This window comes from Artemia franciscana, chromosome 12 (genome assembly GCF_032884065.1).
Source record: "Artemia franciscana chromosome 12, ASM3288406v1, whole genome shotgun sequence".
Taxonomy (NCBI): Eukaryota; Metazoa; Arthropoda; class Branchiopoda; order Anostraca; family Artemiidae; genus Artemia; species Artemia franciscana.
The window spans coordinates 240,521-255,518 of record NC_088874.1 but is presented as its reverse complement, the minus strand read 5'-3'; the positions used below and the strand labels follow the sequence as shown (position 1 = coordinate 255,518).

Below are 14,998 nucleotides of genomic sequence, written 5' to 3'. Positions count from 1 at the left end.
CTTTAAGCAGAAAAATTAAAGAAAGTAAAATATTGTTTACAAATAATGATAGCGTCAATATTAGCAAGTAGCTGTACCAATAAAACAAGTAAGCAACATTTCCATGGAAATTTTTCATGTAAAAAGATTCATAAGAATAACAGTAAAGTTTTTGTGACTTATGAAAGTAACCAGGGAATTTTTACCATGAGAACCATATCATTTCTTGCTTATCTACTGAGGTGACTAAGCTGTATTCATTGTTAACAGGATCAATTCATTATTAAGCTTTTATAAGAAAGGAATGTTCGAGACTTTCAGAAAGAAAGAAGGAGAACCTGGACAAAGAGTACCAGGAAACAAGACTTGTTATAAACACCAGACATTTTTGTGACTTGATAGATCCAGCATTAAAGTAAATAAAATCCATATTTAAGAGGATCTCCAAAAATGGATTTTCCAACATTGCTGAACTGATGGCTGGCTTCCTTTACAAAATTTATTTTGAGCTTTTAAAGGGACCCTCAAAGTGGCACCTTATTCTTTATTAAATGACAGAAGAAAATGGCAAAAAAAAAAATCTGAAAACACCTCAATTGTCTCAATAATAGAATGGTATTGCTTCAGTTACCCAACCCCTTTATGGACAATTAAATAATTTTTTTTTAGCTCAAAGTAAGGAGCGACATTAAAACTTAAAACGAACAGAAATTACTCCGTATATGAAAGGGGCTGTTCCCTCCTCAACGCCCCGCTCTTTACGCTAAAGCTTGATTCTTTCTTTAAACTCAACTTTTTAAAACAGTAGAAAAGAGTATAAAAATATACCTGGACGAACCATCTATCATTAATTTTCAGCAGTTTAAAAATTACTGGAATACCTTAAACGGAAAGCTGAAAAAATGTATTTACAAAATGAGTTTATGAAGCGTAAATGTGATATGAAAAAAACTAAAATGGAAAACATTAAATTCACTCCTGTGTCAAAAGGGTAAAATAGAAGTTATTAATAAATTACAATCAGCGGGGGGGGGGAGACTATGACTACCCCAAAGGATGTTGCGAATTATTTATGTGAATATTTTTCTAGTGAGAGAGTGAAACTTTGCGATGATACTCGGAAAAGAATTAAGCAGCCTCCCAAAATAGTTCAGTCGGAAGTTCCAGTAGAAAATCAGTTCGTTTTTAAGGCTTGTACTAAAAATGAAGTGAGTAAAATTATCAGTAGAATGCAATAAATTTCAAGTGGTGTAGACAGGATTCCTCTTAAGATTGTTAAATCAGTTATAACACCAGTTTTATGTAATTTATTTTTATAAATCTATAGAAAAAGGAATTTTCCCAGATGTTTTGAAGGTCGCTAAAATAATACCACAGCACAAAGGAGGTAAGAGAGACCAAACTTCAAACAAAAGACCCATTTCTGTCCTCCCTTTTTTTCAAAAGTATATGAAAAGGTAATTGGATCCAGGTTAATTGATTACATTGAAAATAATAAAATTCTTATAAATACTCAGTTTGGTTTTAGAAAAAAATAATTCCACAGAAATGGCAACTATTAAACTTGTTGACTGGGTAGATACGTCGTTTGAAGCGGGTCTGATTCCAGCTGCTTTATTCCCGGATTTGAAGAAGGCTTTTGACATGAGTGACCATAAACAGTTATTACTTGAGCTGGGAAAAATCAGTGTGACCAGAAAGAGTTTGTCTTGGTTTGAATCTTATTTAAGCGACCAGAAACAAATTGTTGTGAATGGGTATTTTATTTCTGTGGCTAGTGCGATAATTTACATACTACCCCAGGGTTCGATACAGGGTCCTCATCGGATTAAGTATTATTTGTCAGAGGCTGTTATAATCCTATTTACAGACGATACTTTTTTACTCGTAGCTAGTCCATCAGTTGATCTACTTCTTGATAAAATGATTGAGTTTACTCAGTGGGCAGATTTCGATCTTTTGACAATAAATTTTGCTCAATTTATTTTCTCGGATATCTAGTATTAAAACTAATTTAAAATTAATAATAAACGGAAATAAAATAATAAGAGCAAAGGTAACAAAATATTTTGGTTTTATGATTGATAAAAATCTATCATGGAAAACACATTCAAATATTATAGCTTTAAAGCTGTCCAGATCTCTGGATATACTTCGCCGAGTTAAAAACCTAGTATCCCAGAAAATTCTCTGATTGCTTTATTTCGCTATTTTTACCTGTACATTTGTTATGGTTGCTTTGCATGGGCTAGTAATTTTATGTCCTGTTATAGAAAAATCCAAAATAAAGTCGTTAAACTTTTGTCACCCAAAACTTTGTTTACTCATAATATTAATGAACTTTACACTAAAAAATCAATTTTTTTATATTTCAAAAACAAGAGATTACCAAGTTAGTATTTTCACATATAGATTTATCAATAATATTCTTCCCTCTTCTTTCGAAAATTGTTTCTCCATTAACAGTGATCTCCATAGCCATGATACACAAGGGGCATCAAATCTGGTACACCCATTTAGAAATACGGTTAGAGCTTCTTTTATAATTAGAAATTTTACCCCTTCTGTATGGGGTTATTCCAATTGAAATAAGAAATTCAAGTCGTCTGACATCCTTCAAGGCTGCAGATAAGAGATTTTTCCTTGCAAAAGAATAGTATGTTTGTATGTATATGTATGTAGTTTATATATTTGTATGTAGTTCTATGTAGAGCAGAGAAGACTGCCATCTGCTACCAACAAACCCTTTGGGGCGTTCTTAGCAGGTGCTGCAAAGTGTTTTGTATACATTTTTAAAGTAAAATTTATCTTATCTTTATCTATCTTATCTGTATAATAAAAAGACGCATACAGTGGTATGTTCACAGTCTACCAAGCAAAGTAACACAAAAACTCCGAGTTTGCCACTTCTAGAGCTTTTCGTTTAAAGGACTGTATTTTTTATTCGAAATAGGTCCTGAAATCGTTTGCTTGTACCAAAAAACTATATTGAAAGCCAAGGGTTCAATATAGAAGCTTACTTTCATGATCCTCCATCTCAAAAGTTACTTTTCTAAACTTGTTCTACATAGGTGAGTCCCCTTCAATCTTCTCTCAAGTGGTTCACCACTCAATAGAAGTCCAACCACTGTGGGATAGGACTTGTCTGAGGAGCTCTTTTTTTTTAACACACTTGTAAGCCTTACAGAGCATGCTATTTGGTATTCCTCGGTAATGGATGCCTTCCAGTTGCTAGTGCAGGAGCATTTTTGGAACTTTATTATCAGGAACATGGAGATTATGTCTAAAGTGTCGCCATCTTTGCTGTCTCATAACAGAGGCAATGTCTAGTTGGTCTGTGTGGGGATAAATCTCGTCATTGCTGACATGGTCTCTCCAACCAATTCTTAGATCCCATGAAGACAATTTTTCTCGAAGACAGAAAGGCTCACAGTCATACAAGAAATGTCTAGACTCATAAATGTAATATGCCTATGTAAGAATGTTTATGTCTAGACTTATAATTATCAAATGTCTGTGTCAGAACGTCTATGTCTTGACTCATAAAAAAAAGAGCCCACGAAGAAGAGCAAAAAATAGCAAACACTAATAGGTTTTGCAAAACATAGAACATTACAACTATTGGCCAATAGTTTTCAACTTTCTCAGTGTCTGCTTGTTTTCTGGAGGAAGATAATCCTCCTTCCCTATAGTATGATTTTGAATTTTAGCATCAAAACTATCTTCTGAAGTCTTTTTCAGAGCTAAATACTTGTCCTACTTTTGTTTTTGAAGTCAGTAGGCTTAATACAAATAATTATAAATAATTATTCAAACTTAGGCCCTTGTCACCACCTAGGCCCCATAAAGGTCAGATTGGTCAAGGACTCTCGAAATTCACAATTAAGATATAAGCATGTCTCTTAATCAAGTTTGATTGAAATCAAACAACCTCTTATTGAAGATCTTCTAATAAGAACAGTTTCATGCAAGCATCCTTGCAGATGCTCTAATTAAACAAATTTATGTCTCTTCCCTACCATTTTTCAGATATATCAGATAGGCTCAAGAGCCGAACCTAACCTAAAGAAGACCATTGTGCTTCCTTCCCACAAAGTCAGTTTTATATCTGATACCCTGTTCTGGTGAATGTTGTGATGAGAAGAATGGATGGACCTTCTCGTCCTATAAATATCGATTCGTTTATGGACTTTGTTATAAATCAATTCGTTAAAAGGCTCAATTATGGAATTTCTTTTATTTCTCACGAAGGGTGGGATCAACTACTTTTTTTTATTCAGATATCAGATTGATTAGACTCACAAGATGTACAACTAAGATATATCCTCTTACTTTTTACCAACTATGGTTGAGTTAACTTCTTCTGTTGGATGTCATGGTTATAAGAATTTAACACCCCTCCCCCTATACAGACATCACATTAAGTTTGGCTGAAGTTCAAGTTTGGCATCAATTTCACTTCACATCAACTTTGGCTGAGATTTAATGGCCCCTTTTTAAAAATGGTATAACTCATTGTGAGTTATCCCAATCTATTATTGGGTTCTTACTTTCCTTTCCTTTTGTACTTCTATTAAAACAGAAATAAACTCTTTTTGTGCTTCTAATAAAACAGGAAAAACAACATTACCAATCTTATCTGATTCATAAGGCTCTTATGGACAGTGCTCTGGACTAGACAAGCTTTCATAGACTTCATTGTATTGGAAAACCTAAAAAGAAAGCTAAATTATGACAAAACAGGATCACCACTCCAGATACAAGGTAAACATAATTGCACTTGGCACGGGGAGGGGGGGGGGTGGCATCCAAAGATGTGCTAGAATGTATGAAAATTTGGATTTTTGATTTGGATTCCAAAATTTGGAAAATTTGAGCTTCAAAAAATGCCATCCTTAAACATGAGATCCTACCCTATTCAAGCCAAAATTGCTCATTTATGGCTTGAGCTAAATTTTTATAAGCAAATCAAGTCTCCCAATTCACAAAAACTATAATCCCCGTTTCCAGCTTAAATATCTTAAATAAAATATATAAAGACAAATAAATGAAGTTGAACATTTTACCTAGGATTAATGTTAGTAAATGGCTAGTCTCCTAATGATAGTTCCTGGGAGGAAAAGGATTTAAAAATACAATATAAAATTTATTTCGAAGGACAGTCTCAGAGGGAAAAAAAAAACCCACTGACTGCCCTGTCCATGGTATTATAGCTCTCCATGACAGCTTGTCTGTCTTAGAGATAAAGTTCAGTAAACATTATTTCTGACTCAATGGAGAACAAGCTGTGCTACTCAACATTTAGTTCCAAGGACATTAATTTTGGGGAAGGATAATAGATTATCTTTTCGTTTTCATATATTATCAGTGTTAATGGTACAGTGCAATAATTACTTGTCCAATCCTTAGGTTGGTCAGTTGATATTTCAATGTGGAAAGGGGACTAAAAAAACCAAAAAAAAAAAACTATTTTTTAAAGAAATATATCTTATTTGGAAGGCCAGTTCTTTGGACCGATTTTGGAGAGAGGAATATTCCTACCCTTTCCATGTGCATGCATAAAAGCTACATAAGAAAGTTTATCTGTCTTTCAGAATTTTTTTTCAATTGTGTCGGTTCAAAAAACTAACAAATCGACACATCTGACACCAAAATTCTGTTTTGCAGTCTATAGTTGCATAACAGAATATGCTGAGGGGAGGGAGACAACCCTTATGACTTATCTTGGAACAATAATGAATTTCATTATATCCCTGATGTATGGGGACAAGACTACTCAAGAGCTCAGTTTGTTCACTAATAGTCAAGAGATAGTTATTCTTCTAGCAAAGACACTTTGGAAGAAAATTTAGGGAGACAAAAGATCACTCTGTCTGTACCTTGTGAGTTTTGAAGGGAAATAAGTTCATCCTCCTGAACAATCTATGTTTCTTTTTAAAAAAGATTCCTTTTAAAAAAAGACAGGGAAAAAGCTGCCAGAAATCAGGTTTTCTGAACAAATATAACAATGTTTGAACACAGAAAGAAAACATCCCAAAGTAGAGTCCCAAAATGATTCTTAGATAATGGAGTTGCTTCCATCCTATACTGTCCCTGTATGAAGTTTGATGAAACTAAGTTTAGACACAGGTATTAAGCAAGTCTTTGGTGAGAATATTTACACATTCAGTTCCTTATTCAAAAAATCCCAACTCAAAAGCCTTAAGGCATGGGTTGGTTGCCAAATATATAAAAAAAAACTATAAGAATAAAACACTGCATTCTGAAGCCACAAATTTAAACCAAATTCTTGGGGCTCTGCCAACTCCCCAACTTGTATGAAGGTGTATCGTGACTTCAGTTTTCTTACAATTGAATCAAATTTAAGGAGCTGGAAAATTCGTGCAACAGACAAAACCAAGTAATAAATAGGTAATCAATATTAAACATTTAAGATTCCCCCCTGAACTATGAAAGCTCCTTTCACATAAAACTTCAAATCATACTTCATCTATTCCATATTATGTCAGAGTATGTCCAAACTGAACTAAACAGGAAGAATGCCTGTAGTTTTATTGGATTCTGATTGCATCAAAAAAAGGGACAACTTACTTATGTTCGTTGTGCAACAACGAACTTACTTCGTGCAACAGACAAAACCAAGTAATAAATAGGTAATCAATATTAAACATTTAGGATTCCCCCCTGAACTATGAAAGCTCCTTTCACATAAAACTTCAAATCGTACTTCATCTATTCCATATTATGTCAGAGTATGTCCAAACTGAACTAAACAGGAAGAATGCCTGTAGTTTTATTGGATTCTGATTGCATCAAAAAAAGGGACAACTTACTTATGTGATAATTTACCAAAGTAAACCTTTTTCTCCAGGATTTTTGGTGTGCCTTACCAAAAACCAAAACACTGGTCATACTTAAAACTAAAAGACCCTCAACAGCCAATTCAAAGCTGAAGCATTTAATTTCTATTTTGGGTCCAAAATGTGGGTCTTTAAGTGTCAGAGGTTGAATTTTTGTAGACTTTTAGATATGTTACTATAAGTTTTTTCTATCACTTTGGTTTTGAAATCACTTGTGCTGCAGTGTTAATCCGTTTTTGCATGTAATGATTAGTCTATAAAGACAACAAGGTAAATATACTGCTAATGCATGGTTGTAATCAAAGGCAGTACATTTCTAAAATGAAAGAATAATAAAAAAGAAAAACAGTCCAACTGAAATGAACAGCTTAAATATGATTCTTCTTCTAAAAAAGCAACAACAATGATAGTCTTTTAACATTCCTACATTCATTTTCAGAAATCAGCTCTGAAAATTCCTAAAATATAACAAAGTAAAAATTTTGTTATTACATTGCTCAGTGTAGAAGAGGTTAAAAACAGCAATTTTGAAAATTTGGTTTTCATAATTTTGAAAACCACATTGGCCTACCTTAACAAAAACAAAATTAAAGAAATGAAGACCAATAATGGGATATTTTAAAGTCAACAAGATACTAGACCAAAAAAGTGAATATTTTGGGAAGACAGCAGCCTTCCTTCTTTAGCATTATGATAGAAATTAGAAGAAAATTCAGAAATGTGAAAAAAACATCTTGGATAAATGAGTGAGCAATGACTATATTTGTGAATAGCACAAAAAGATATCAAAAAGTGTTTTCACCTTACATCTGAATCATGTATATATTTAATGAGTCTTATTGTTATCTTGGAATTTAGTTTGAGTTTGGCAGATGAAACTTTCAGGAACTAACCAAGTGTCTAAGATATTGTATGGGGGTGATCTGAAGCTACTATGTCTGTTTTTTCCTTATTTCTATGGCTTGGAAAGTTGGATTAATGACAAGTAAAAAAGTCCACCAATTGAAGTACCAAACAAAAATTGATTTTAATTTAAGGTTTTGAGACTCTTTTTCATTGGCTCTTATTTAGGAAAATGGAGTTCCTAATATTTTGGCAGGCTTCCAAGCCACATGAAAGTTTCTTGTTTTTTTAATTAATTTAAGAAATAGTTTCACAAATTTTGTAACATCTTACACATAGTCATGATTAAGAAATGTATAATACCCAAACAAAACTTTTCTTTTGTTCCACTTGGATAGTAGATCTATTTTTCAAGGTTTCAATCTTTTAGCACAAGACAAGCCTACATGTCATGAAAAGCCAGAGCCCTCAGGAGGAGAAATAGGTGAGAGTGGGTAGGCTGTTATGAACTGCCTTCATATGACACAAATGAGGCTCTGTGTCCATTCCTATAAGTTTCATTCACCTGGCTCAGCTACTGTACTTTCCAAAATAGAAAGAAGAGCCTAATCTAGGATCTTAATTTATTTTGAAAGCTTTGTGCAAAGGAAAGGAGTAGAGATAACCTAAGAGCTTGAAAACACCTCTCTAAGACACAATTTAAATCTTGAGCTTATTTTTTAAACTTCAAATCTCCTAGACTATTAGTGCTTCATTCCCACTTTCCAGGGGAATGCATTTTAAAATTCTAAGACTTACATTAAAATATTCTACAATATTTACCAATATCATTCTATAACGCATATCTATAAAATATGCCAGCCCCCCAGTCAAATGTATACCATGAATTGAAAGTGCTATGAAATTCCTGTCCACTTGAATTTACTGTTGTATTGCTTGATTAAAATCAATTAGAAGGAAAGAGTCTCGTACAGAAAATATAGTGTATATAAATATAGTGTATATAGTGTATGTATATGACCATTAGAGCAGCTTACTAAAGTTTATTGGTATGCCTTAAGGAAAGTTGTTAGTAGACATGAGCTAAGCATTTAAGAATGTATCATAGAAGTTATCAGTACTTCATATTGCTTCCTTCTGAAGACTGGGAATGTAGCATTAGGCTCCCAACTTTTTCCTCAATCAACTAGGCCTAGACTACACTCTCAGATAGGCTAACAAAAATCCTTGGTCAATAGGGCTATTATAGAATATTCTCAAGGCTAACTGATATATGGACAAGCTGAGTACACTACTAAGTTCTTTTTTCATTCTCTTTCCAGACATAATGATAAACTTACTTGCAATTACAATCCCAATCCCCCTTGATGGTCCTATAATAATCCAAGGAGTAAGATCTAACTGGAGAGAAGGAAACATGTTAAGAAAACAATTCGTACTTCACAATATGCAGAATAACGATACATAACATATTTTGCAAGCAGCCTTGCTATACTTTACCCTGCCCCTCCCCCCTAATGTATAAATATATACCCTAAATTTTATATTTCTTATCTTAAAGAAACAATTCATGTTTCATAATATGCAGAATAATCCTAGTTAACACATCTAACATGCAGAGCTTCATTTTTTGGATATCCACCATATGGCTAATATGGGGGTAAGGTTCAGTTGTGATCCAAGTGAAGGTAAATGTTTAGTTTCATCACAAGCTGTCTAAACTGGAAACTATGTTGCAAGGCAGCATAGTTTCCAGTTTAGAGCACTTAGAAATGCTAATTTGAGAAGTGCATCCATTTCTGGTTGACCCTCCTCCTCCATGGGGCAAACTAAAATGCATAAAGTGGGCAGAGTTTTGAAGCCAAGGGAAATATTGGGGTTGTACAATATGAATGAAATTATATTTTAAATACTATTTCCAGTTATCACTGGTAATTTCTGTATAGTAGGAAGTTGAAAGACTATTAAAAAACTTACACATCAATCCAGAGCAATTAGTTAAACATTAAATTTATGCTTTGTTGATTTGAAGAAATACCTTCTGATGCAATGAAGATTATACAGTTTTTCAGTTTGAGATTAAATTTGTTTTAAAAGATTCTTTGGCTATGGGAAGGTCTTGGTGAAACAAATTTGGTTGAATAGTGATTCTTGTGAGTGAATATTACTGATAGAGCAAAGCAAATTAGTCCATGAGTCCTGCAGGCAGCAGGGTGAGGTCTGTATTCTGATTGGTTGAATTGTTAGTTCATATTTATGACCTACTTGATGTTTGCTCTTTCAGGCTTCAGGCCAAATAATTATTCAATAAATATAGAATAAAGACCTTGCCCTGCTGCCAGCAGAGCTCAGGGACTAATTTGCTTTGCTCTATAGGTAATATTTACTCATAAGAATATGTCATAAGGCATTTCCCTATGCCTGATCTGTCAGTAAGTGAAGTAATGGTTTTTAATAGCCTTGAGAAGCTTGATGTAAATAAGTCAAAGGGACCAGATGGTGTTCATCCACGTCTTCTCAAGGAGTGTTGAAAAACTCTCAGTTACCCCCTGTGCATGCTGCTCCAGTTATCCCTTCAAAATGGGGAACTACCGCATGATTGGAAAACATCTTATACAACCCCAATCTATAAAAAGGGACAAAGAGACTCAGCAGAAAATTACCATTCTATAAGCATCACCTCTGCAGTTGTTAAGGTGCTTGAGAGATTTGTTAATAAAGCTCTAATTGAACATTTTAAGGTCAATAATATCTTTTCCACATCACTTCTGGATTCAGATCTGGTAGATCTGTGGACACTAACCTCATCCAAACATACAAATTAGTGACTACAATGCTTGATAAGGGTTTTTCTGTTGACATGATTCTTCTTGATCTGTCCAAAGCATTTGACAAAGTTTGTCATGAATTCCTCATAATAAAATTGAAGACTGCATGTGTCAATGAAGGTGTTGTACAGTAGATTATGGGCTTCCTTTCTGAAAGATCATAGAGTGTCAGAGTTTTTGATTCACAAGAAACTCCTCATTTCTCTTCTCCCACAACTGTATTAAGTGGCGTGCCCCAGGGCACTATTCTTGGACCAACACTTTTCAACTTCTATGTTAACAATCTACCCACCCTTCTTTCAAATCTTATTACCCTTTATGCTGATGACTCAAAATTAGTTGGAAAAGTGGCTACTCCCTCTGACCAGCAATCTATTCAAACAGATCTTGACAGTCTAGGAAGATGGGCTAACATGCGGCTTCTGACTTTCAATGTTGACAAATGCCATGTAATCCATTTTGGCAAACACAACAAGCATCATAAGTATTTCCTTCAAGACAACTTCCTTTCTGCTGTTTCTGATGAAAGAGATCTTGGGGTTATTGTAGATCACCAATTAAAATTTAGTGGTCATGCTAAGTCTGTTTCATCTTCTGCAAATAAAACCCTCAGCATCATAAAAAGAACCATCTCCAGCTGACACTCTAGAGTTCTTATGAATTTATATAAGCTGCTTGTACGTCCATGCCTTGAGGTTGGAATGTCATTGGCAGCCCCTTTCTTCAAAAAAAGATAAGAAGTTGCTTGAGGATGTCCAGCATCATGCCACTAAGATGTTTAGCAGCATGAATAAATTTCCATATGAAGAAAGACTACATTGTTTGAAGCTGCTGACATTGACATACCAAAGGAAAAGGGGTGACATTATTTTAACCAAAAAAATCCTCTCTAAAAACACCCTTTCCAGTCTCTTTGCACAGCCCTTGTATTCTAGTACTAGAGGGCATTCATTGAAGCTCTCCAATGCAGCATTCCATGAGTAGAAATAGAAACCACTTCTTCAGCCAAAGAATCATCGATATGTGGAACCAGCTCTCTGAAGAAACAGTTTCTGCTACTTCAACTGACATGTTCAAGTCACACCTTGATAGGGAATGGCTCTGCCAAGAGTTCCTTTACAATTGGGAAGCTGCAGAGTCCTCCACAAGAGTCTAGTCTAACAGCCACAAAATGAAGACTAAATGACACTAATCTTGTAATGAACAACTAAACACTAATCTACACTAAATGAATTCTTTTTTTTCATGGAGCATCACAAGGATGGATAATCCTTATATCACTTCAAGCTGTGATTTAAGGTAATTTAAGGTAGGAATCACTATTCAGCCTAATTTGTTTCATCAAGGCCTTCCCACAGCCAATGAACATTTTAGAACAAATTTAATCTCAAACTGGAAAACGGTATAATCTCCATTGTGTCAGAAGACATTTCTTCAAATCAGCAGAGCATAAATGTAATATTTAACCAATTGCTCTGATTCACTGGCTTCACTTGTGATGAAACTATTCATTTACCCAAGTGAATGTTATATTAGGATTCAGGATGTAATCCTGGGTTTATAATTGCACATTAGGGGGGTGGGATATGTATTCTTTAAATATATAGGTTCTAAGAAATTCATGAATTTCTTAGAAAAACTGCAAAAACAATGAAAGAAGTGAAGATAAAGGCTATCCCCCTGTGAAATGTGTCAACTAGGATTATTCTGCATATTGTAGAGAAAGAATTGTTTTTTAACATGTTTCCTTATAATGCTGGTTGGCTAATTTAAAGGTTTGGTAAAATTCTAGTTAATTGACCTCTTGCTATCTCAGAAAGTGTTTATGTAAGGAAAATGAAACTTTCAGGGATGAATCTACAGACTAAAGTATGTCCCGGGAAGGTAATTTGAAGCAACTATCTCCACTCCTTCTCCCTCTAAAGGGCTCTGACCTTTCATGACCTTTAAAAATATGTGTCTTGTAAAAGTGAAACACTGCAAAACAGATCTTCTGCTTAATTGAAGCACAACAAAATTGTTTTCAGCTTCACAACTTTGCTCAATTCCATTTTATAAGGTTTTAATGATATGCAAATACATTTCCTAAATTTTGAAAAAGAAATGTTGTTATAGGTCAAAATTCTACTCAAATAACAGGAATTGCATTTTCAGACCTAAGGGCAGAGAAAAAGCAATTAGTAACAGAAAATTAAGGTAAAATGTTGTTTTGTCAAAATTTCAATAGGTATAGACCTGTCATGTAGGCAAATTTCAGGGCCCAGTAGAGGGAGAAGGAGCAGAGGTAGTTGCTTCAAAATACCTTCCCAGGACATACTTTAGTCTGTAGATTCATCCCTGAAAGTTTCATTTCCCTTACATAAACACTTTTTGATATAGCAAGAAGTCAATTAACTAGAATTTTACCTAAAGGTTTATATATAGGCCTATATACACAGTCAAATTAGCCATCTGATGGTATCCCACATATTTCCTATCTATTCCCCTAATCTGTCTCAAATGTTTCAACTCATGTGCCTGCAAATTGAATCAACAGTGACAGAACAAAACTGCAAAAACAAGTTACAGGTGGCAGAATGCACTGAAAATATATAACTTGAGCTATGCAGCCTACTTGTACATAAGAGGGGGGGGGGGAGGTGTAAAGCATAATAACATTTCATGCAAAATCTGTTAAATCTGATTATTCTGAATATTATACAGTAAGAATTGTTTTCTCAACATGTTTCCTTCTCTCTAGTTAGTTCTCTAGGCAAATACAAATATGCACTTGATCACCCCCAAAGATAACTAGCAGACTCAGAAGATAACTGGTTTAAAATATGAGCTAGCCTATATCATATGATGGCATGGCATTCATGTTATGTAGCAGTATATTATCAGAGCTAGTTAAAGTGCCACCAAGAGGGGAGTGTGCATTTGCAGTGTGAATTGATTGGTGTAGCCTATGTAGAAAAAGCATAAACAAGAATTGAATAGTGCTCAATTTGTCCTATGTTAGTATTGAATTACGTATTTACTCACCAAATCTTCTCGTATTGAATTAGATTTTCTTACAACACACCTTTGAAACTTGAATTCACCCGCAATTCAATTATATAATTTAAAAAACAACACAGCTTCACGCCACGTATTTTATAGTCGAAACGATTGCCAATGGTAGGTGATGTTTTATCCTAGAAACAGATGCGTTTTCCAACGATAAGTCAGATTCGAGAAATAAGATTGACAATGGCCAGCGGAACTATTAACAACTTATCGCAGTACTAAGTCGCCTGAGGCCAATAAAGCTATGCATGCTCCTCTTCCATCCCAATCCATTCAATGTATCTCTCTTTATATCCTCCCAGAAAGCTTCCATTTCTCTTAAATATTTCTTTATGACGTCCATCCACCCCACTACTGACGACTTGCTTTCTGTTTAGCCCTAAACAGTTTCCCCGAAAAGGACAACCTTTGGGAATGTGTCATTCTTCATCTGCAGAGCGTACTCTAGCCATCTCAACCTTTTTCGTATTATAGCTATGATCGTGTAGCAAAATATGGTGACATGTCTCAGGTTGTTGTTAAATGTATTGATGGTTTTATGGACCATCCTTCTTTTACTTGTCCTACTAAACGTAAAAAACGATAGAGAGGACATAGGAAAAATAATAGAAAAAATGAATTAGATTTACATATGCTTTCTATAGATCTACGCCAGCTATTTGAATCTAGGGATATGATTTCTGTAATAAAATGTCTAAATAATTTATCCAAGAGGAATTTAATCAAACTCTTCTGGATTGTTAAGAAAGTTTGATAAGATTGGTAATAAGGATAACAGATTTTATTTACCTATTAATTTTACTTGTAAGCAGATTGAAGATATTAATTTACCAGAAATTTTAAATCAGCGGCATGTGAAACAGGCCCTTCCTAGTAATTTAAATTATAATGATAGCCCAGTTTTAACTTATAAATTTTCAAAAACTATTGGGCAAATTATTTTTAATTATAATTTAATACTTAAAAGATTAGATAGTGATATAAATTGGAAACCGGTTTGTAATTGTAAGCAACTTGGCCCATTTGTAAATCCTACTTACAAACATGTTATAACAGGGGACTTTTCAATAATAAAGCAAGATTATCTTCAAATTATAATGAATAAAGGGGCTAATTTCTGTCTTTCTCATCATCTGAAACCATCAAGTGTTCTTGATGGCTTGGAAAATGATTTTGATTTATTTATTGATAAGTGGTGTAAGAAAGAGAATAAATGTAAAAAGACTTTTCAAAGTTGGAAGAATTTAATTATTAGTAGAATAAGAAATAAAATATATTCTAATTTAAAAAATAGTAACACTAAATCATTATTTTATAATGCGAAGATTGAACAAGCAATTGCTAATCTACAGAATGAATTTGTAATTGTGCCAGTGGATAAAGCTAATAATAATTTTGCCATAATTTGTCAGAAGCTGTATTGTGATGTCTTAAAAAGGG

At 33.9% G+C, this 14,998-nt stretch overlaps 1 protein-coding gene across 2 annotated transcripts in view; it reads right to left on the bottom strand.

Annotated features, from left to right (window-relative positions):
* Nucleotides 1–13,673, bottom strand: part of LOC136033542 (ferrochelatase, mitochondrial-like) — a 59,253-nt gene extending 45,580 nt beyond the window's left edge. The window contains exons 1-2 of one of the 2 annotated variants that reach the window (XM_065714284.1): nucleotides 13,535–13,673; nucleotides 4,610–4,691 (exon numbers count right to left, since the gene is read on the bottom strand). In XM_065714284.1, coding sequence (XP_065570356.1) covers nucleotides 4,610–4,678 — 69 coding nt within the window. In that variant the 5' untranslated portion in view covers nucleotides 4,679–4,691; nucleotides 13,535–13,673. The remainder of the gene's footprint in view (nucleotides 1–4,609; nucleotides 4,692–13,534) is intronic. The other variant, XM_065714285.1, reaches the window with a different exon arrangement.
* Between the last annotated feature and the right edge of the window lie 1,325 nt (nucleotides 13,674–14,998).